Raw genomic sequence first — 5425 nt, 5'->3', positions numbered from 1 at the left:
CTAAAACATAGGTGCCAGCATGCATACCAATCGCAAATTCATTAAAGAAAAACAGTTTCATTCATAATTCAAAAACGAATTATTAGTGTACACGTGACGTACGTAGTACACACGTACTACAGGGACATATCCACACAAACGGAATAGTAAATAGTACTCTTTTTTTGTTAAAATCATAAGTAAACGTCCTGTTTACAAAAATTAAGTTGATAAGATACGTTTTTAATTAAAACTAATCGTAGGTGATCACGGAAGTTGTTTATTTATTGTTGTTATACTTCAAATAAACACAAATAAATTCATTTAACTTTTTAATTAAATTGATTTAACGGAGAAGTTACACAAAAAAATAATTTTAGCATTACAAACCTAATGTCAGGTACAAAGATTATATATAACTTATCATCATCAAATATTATCACAGTATTAAAGCTACAATTATATTTACAAACAAGACATACTGTGACTAAAAAGAAACTAAATTCTTATGTAACCTATCATCACAACAACAAAGTTAAAAAAATTTAATACATTTCTTATATACAACAGTTCTGTAACATTGCAATTTTTTTCCCGAAGTACAAACGATCATGAAACAAGAAATGGTGGTGATTTTGTTATTAACTGGATAAAACGAAAATGATTTTTGCGTACAATACAATACGCTAATTAACACATTCATCAATGTTTTTACGGTACAGTTGTTTGTGCAGTTTCAACTTTTTTAGTTTTTGATTTATGACGCTCTAATGGTATACATATGTAAGACGATGTTTTCATTCTTGGCTTCTTAAAATTACGCAAACTTAACTTCATTCCATTACGTTAACACAAGGGTTGGTTCACACGAAGCGAAGCGACGTGGCGCGATACGCTAAACGGTATTGATTAAACTTCACCACGGCCTCCACATCTTCTGATTTTGATTGGCAACTTCCGTTGAAGAAGGTGACAACGGTGGTGTATAACCTTGCACATGATGCGCGTAATGCATTTGCGAAACGCAATCCAACTGTCTCATGCAAGAGCCGAGGTGTTGGAGCAGCTTCCTACCAGCCGCGGGGTCAACACAGTCTTTCGGTGATGACAAAAATTGGGACACTTCTTGAGCGCAATGTGTAAAACCAGCACGAAACCTGTCCGCATACGACTGTTCAGACGGTAAAATTAACTGATGCTGACGTTTGAGGTTATGTAAGTGGCGCACTGTCAACTCGAGGATGTCCGCTTTTTCAAGTTTCGAAACGTTTTCGCCTTCACTCTGTAGAGCGGTCACCATTAGTTCCTTCAATTCGTCTAAACAACGATTTATCCTAGCTCTCCGTTTTCTTTCTAACATCGGCTTCATAACTTTTCGATATTGGTAAGTACGAGATATCGGCTCCTCTCCATATTCACTGTTCTGCACCATGTATGCTGTCGGTGCCATTTCGATTGTCGCAATAACAAAACACTACGCGTACTAACTGATTTATCGCTGTCGCTTCGTTCACTACGTCGTCGTACAGAAACGAAAACAAAATAACGTCAAACGTAGATAGATTTAAGTTATATACGAAGTGTTAAGTATAAGTGGAGAGGGACAAAAGTGGGGACCAAAGGAACAACCTTCCTTCTCGAGCTTTATGGCCAATGCTCGCGAGGGATTTCTCCGTCTCTGTCTGACGTATCGAAAGCAGCTTCGGACGCGCTTTGTTTATGATGGTACAATGAAAGCACAGCTATGTAAAAGCTGCTTGGGTAGCAGCACCCTTTTTACTAGATCGTGTGACCGTCGACTGTGGGAATTTTTGGACGACAATTAGACCATTACGTGGAGATTGAAACGGTTTTTTGAGGCGGGGAGAAGAAAACAAAACGCAAGGATATCCGATTGCAAAAGACGGACCGAAAAAATTGCGATTTTGTTTCCACTTTTTAATACATATTAGAAACTAACTGATCGTGAAATAAATATTACCTACGTAACGTCACTACACTACATTTTTATCAGTACGTGCTTCATCTTTTTTTTTTTTTAATTATCTGACATGGAATGTCTCGGAATTATACCTACTTACCTACATATGAACAAAAAGTTTCACGTTCATATCTTCCCTGACTCCAACATTTTAAATGCGAGTTGTAACCACTTTATGATCCTAACCCAACCGCTTTTTTGCTTTTTTTCCATAATGTAAATGTTGCAGTGGAAATTATAATAGTTTCGCTTCAAAACTTAAGTCATTGATTACACAGGTCTGCGAAATTTTTTTTTTTTGAAAAGTTTTTTTCTTAAATTGTTAATATTTGTCGTAATCGTCTTAAAAGTAATAGAAAACGATATTTATATGGTATATACCACGTCACATTAACCCATAAATGCTCAGAGAACACATTTCCATTTGAACCCTTGCCACGTAATGGGTGCGACGAAAAAATATTCGATAACCAGTGTTTCTATGTTTTTAACGATGCTCTTTTCGATGGTGTTGGTTAAAAATACCTCCGACAATATTAAAGCATGGAAAAATCGAAAATAAACAAAAAAAACGTGATTTTTGAATTGACTTTTTTCTTAAAAAGTAATTTTTTGTGTCCTTACGATTTTTTTATATGCTTAAAACCTATATAGATCATGACCTCGATATCTAAACATGAAATAATCACCGTTGGTCAAGTCGAAATGCCTTTACAAACTGTTTGATCAAACCAAGTTTAATGTAAAGTGGTGGAAGCAATACTTTCTTCTTTCAAACTCGTATTGATGACATTTTTCACTCCGACTTCCAATTGCATTCTAATTTGGACATAGAAATACCGAATAACAATGATTTTGATTTACCATAAGTCCACTGTCTTAACACTTCAACACATAACCGGCATATTTTATCGTAACCCAGTGTTTATCTTGGTGACACAACTTCATTCTGAAGTAAGCTTAATAAGCATTTTTTACAAAGTCTGTTATATTCAATCTTTGCTTAACTATTGTATATTGTCCGCAAATGTAAAAAAATATATTTGAATTGTTTTTACAACTCCGAGAAGCTATAGTTAAAGATAAATGAAACACAATCTTTTACTACACGTTGATATTATATCTCTCTCTCATCAATAATGGCGCGCTATAAACTATTTTTTTTTCAGGCGGTGTAAACGACGATAGTTACTTTCAGATTATCTTAAATAAACAATATGGTCTATATATCAAAAGAATAAAAAAATGTTCCAGTTAGAAAAGATTTCGGGTTTTCAAGTTATAGAATTTCGACTGTAGCTACGCATTTTTATGATTAAAATAAATATTAATTTTCACAATTTTATGTACAACGTTTTGAATATGTCTAATTGACAATTTGTTGTTTTGGAAAGTGTTTTAATTTTAATTTTACAATAAATTTCCATCAAGCATCAAGCAGAAGTAGATTCAATAAATCATATCAATATATGACATTTTAGTATTACTTTTTAAACAACACATTACGCGGAAATGACGTTTATGCTTATTACACGTTACACATTATGCTATTTTATGAGAAGTGCGGATATTTTTTTGAGATAATTATAAAGTTGAAGATAAGATTTCTTTAATCAGATGGCAGACACACGTAGTGTTTGCATAGTAAAATTTTGGATTACGCAACAATAACATGTTTGTAGGTAACTTAACAATATAGTCATTCGCACTAACTATATATAGACCAACAGACCTACAATAAATAGAACAAACAATATCTACACAATGAAGTAAGTAAATAAATTAAGGGAAGAGACAGTTTAATTTCACAAAAATCATTAAAACCTTGCTATTTATTACCTCCTTTGGAATGATTAGATTCAATTTTTACGAAGGTGTGTGTGTGTACCGACTTATTGTGGTTTAGGTTATGGCATGAATTAGTTTTTTCGGATTTATCTCTGATTATTAGGTATTAATCCCTATTTGGTATAAAGTACACATCGAAGTTTAAATTGTTTTTTTTATACATAGGTACTTATAGATATATATGTTAGGCCCGAAGACCGAAAACGCTCAGTGGCCGGAAAAACGGCCACATCGCGTTCTGGCTGCCTTCGAACGCACAGAACGCGTTTTGGCAATTATAAGTAATTTAATATTGTTGAAATGATTCGGCGAGAAAAACCAAACCCATCTTTGGTATCTAATTATAGTTGTCAATAATTGAATTGTTTCCTAAAAACTGAAAAATAAGAAAAAGAAGTTTCTAATTTATGGAGTTTTGTACTTTTTTATTTTGAATCGTTGTTCGTTGAAAATATATAAATTTTTCTTAACGATTTATTACTCCAATCTATTGTTTCTTTTTTAACGCGGCGGTTGAGTACAACCGAGGAACAAGGAAGACAAATCTTCATTTACGAACCAACCCCAAAGCTGCAAATTCGTTTGTTCCTTATGTACGTCAGACTCTTTGTTCACATAAGTACACAAAATATTGTGGCGTGTAAGTTCCAGTAGTTCTTGAATGTCAAATGGATCCATGCCGGCTACTGCATACAATAACAACAAATTATTTTACAAAACATATATATATATATGTGCAACAGGTATCTCAGGACGATAATGAGTGGTATTCTCCTATTAAGAAACTGCAAAGTCCCTAGTCACTGGTGGTAATAAATAGCGTGGGCTGTGGGCGCGGTTGGTAATGTTCTTGCTCGTAACAATGAAGATTCCCATAATGGCTGGGCGGTACTCGGGCTCTTATTGTTTGACTCCTTGAAATCTGGTCTCCTATCAACGTCAACTCTCGAGCATTCAATTTGGATTACATATGCTAATCGAACCGTCTGATTACTAGGAAGAGTGCCGACTTATGACTAAGTAGGAAAAAGGCGAAAGATGACGCGACGACCTGTCAATCGATCCAGGGTTTGCTTTTCATTGCTATGCAAAGTAAATAGTTAAACCAATGTAGAGGTAATTTAGAATTACATGAACCTTCGTTTTGGGTTGCACAGTGGCATAACTCATCCGCCGTCTTGGTGAAACTCGAACTCTATCCCTGCTGTACGGCGACTGAAGGGTTTACAATGTGAATGCGATAAGCCCTGTCCCTCGCGGATCTGAAGTTCTGAAGGTCCATGTCATTCTAAACTACCTGTACTTTACTGTTATTTATTGCAATTGCTGCGATATTTTGAAGATGAGTCATAGTCAGAATGGTATAAGTTCTTGGTCAATCGTTTTTTTTTAGAAACTACCGGACGTAGATTCGAGATTTCAATCTTTTAGATCTCATCAGCACGTCATGATCGGTTCCGATAAATTATATGTTAGGTAAGGGACTTACTAAAAGGTATCGATTTGTCGATCGACGACGCATTCATGGTACGAACGTATGCCCAATTAGTAGGAACAGTAGATGCAAGTCCTTAGCCAGATATTTATCGAAACTATTGATAATTGCTGACCAAAAGG

At 34.8% G+C, this 5425-nt stretch overlaps 1 protein-coding gene across 1 annotated transcript; it reads right to left on the bottom strand.

Moving 5' to 3' along the window:
- Positions 1-344: 344 nt before the first annotated feature.
- On the bottom strand, positions 345-1542 carry LOC108744092 (enhancer of split mbeta protein-like). Its single transcript, XM_018479686.2, has one exon. It carries the CDS (start codon positions 1427-1429, stop codon positions 896-898), a length of 534 nt encoding a protein of 177 aa, XP_018335188.1. The 5' UTR covers positions 1430-1542; the 3' UTR covers positions 345-895.
- Positions 1543-5425: the final 3883 nt, after the last annotated feature.

This window comes from Agrilus planipennis, unplaced genomic scaffold, assembly GCF_000699045.2.
Source record: "Agrilus planipennis isolate EAB-ADULT unplaced genomic scaffold, Apla_2.0 scaffold18, whole genome shotgun sequence".
Classification (NCBI taxonomy): Eukaryota; Metazoa; Arthropoda; class Insecta; order Coleoptera; family Buprestidae; genus Agrilus; species Agrilus planipennis.
The sequence above is the reverse complement of the archived record's forward strand: the minus strand, read 5'-3'. Positions and strand labels throughout refer to the sequence as shown.

Coding starts and splice junctions, on each gene's coding strand:
- LOC108744092 (XM_018479686.2), bottom strand. CDS start 1,429: ATGGCACCGACAGCATACATGGTGCAGAACAGTGAATATGGAGAGGAG.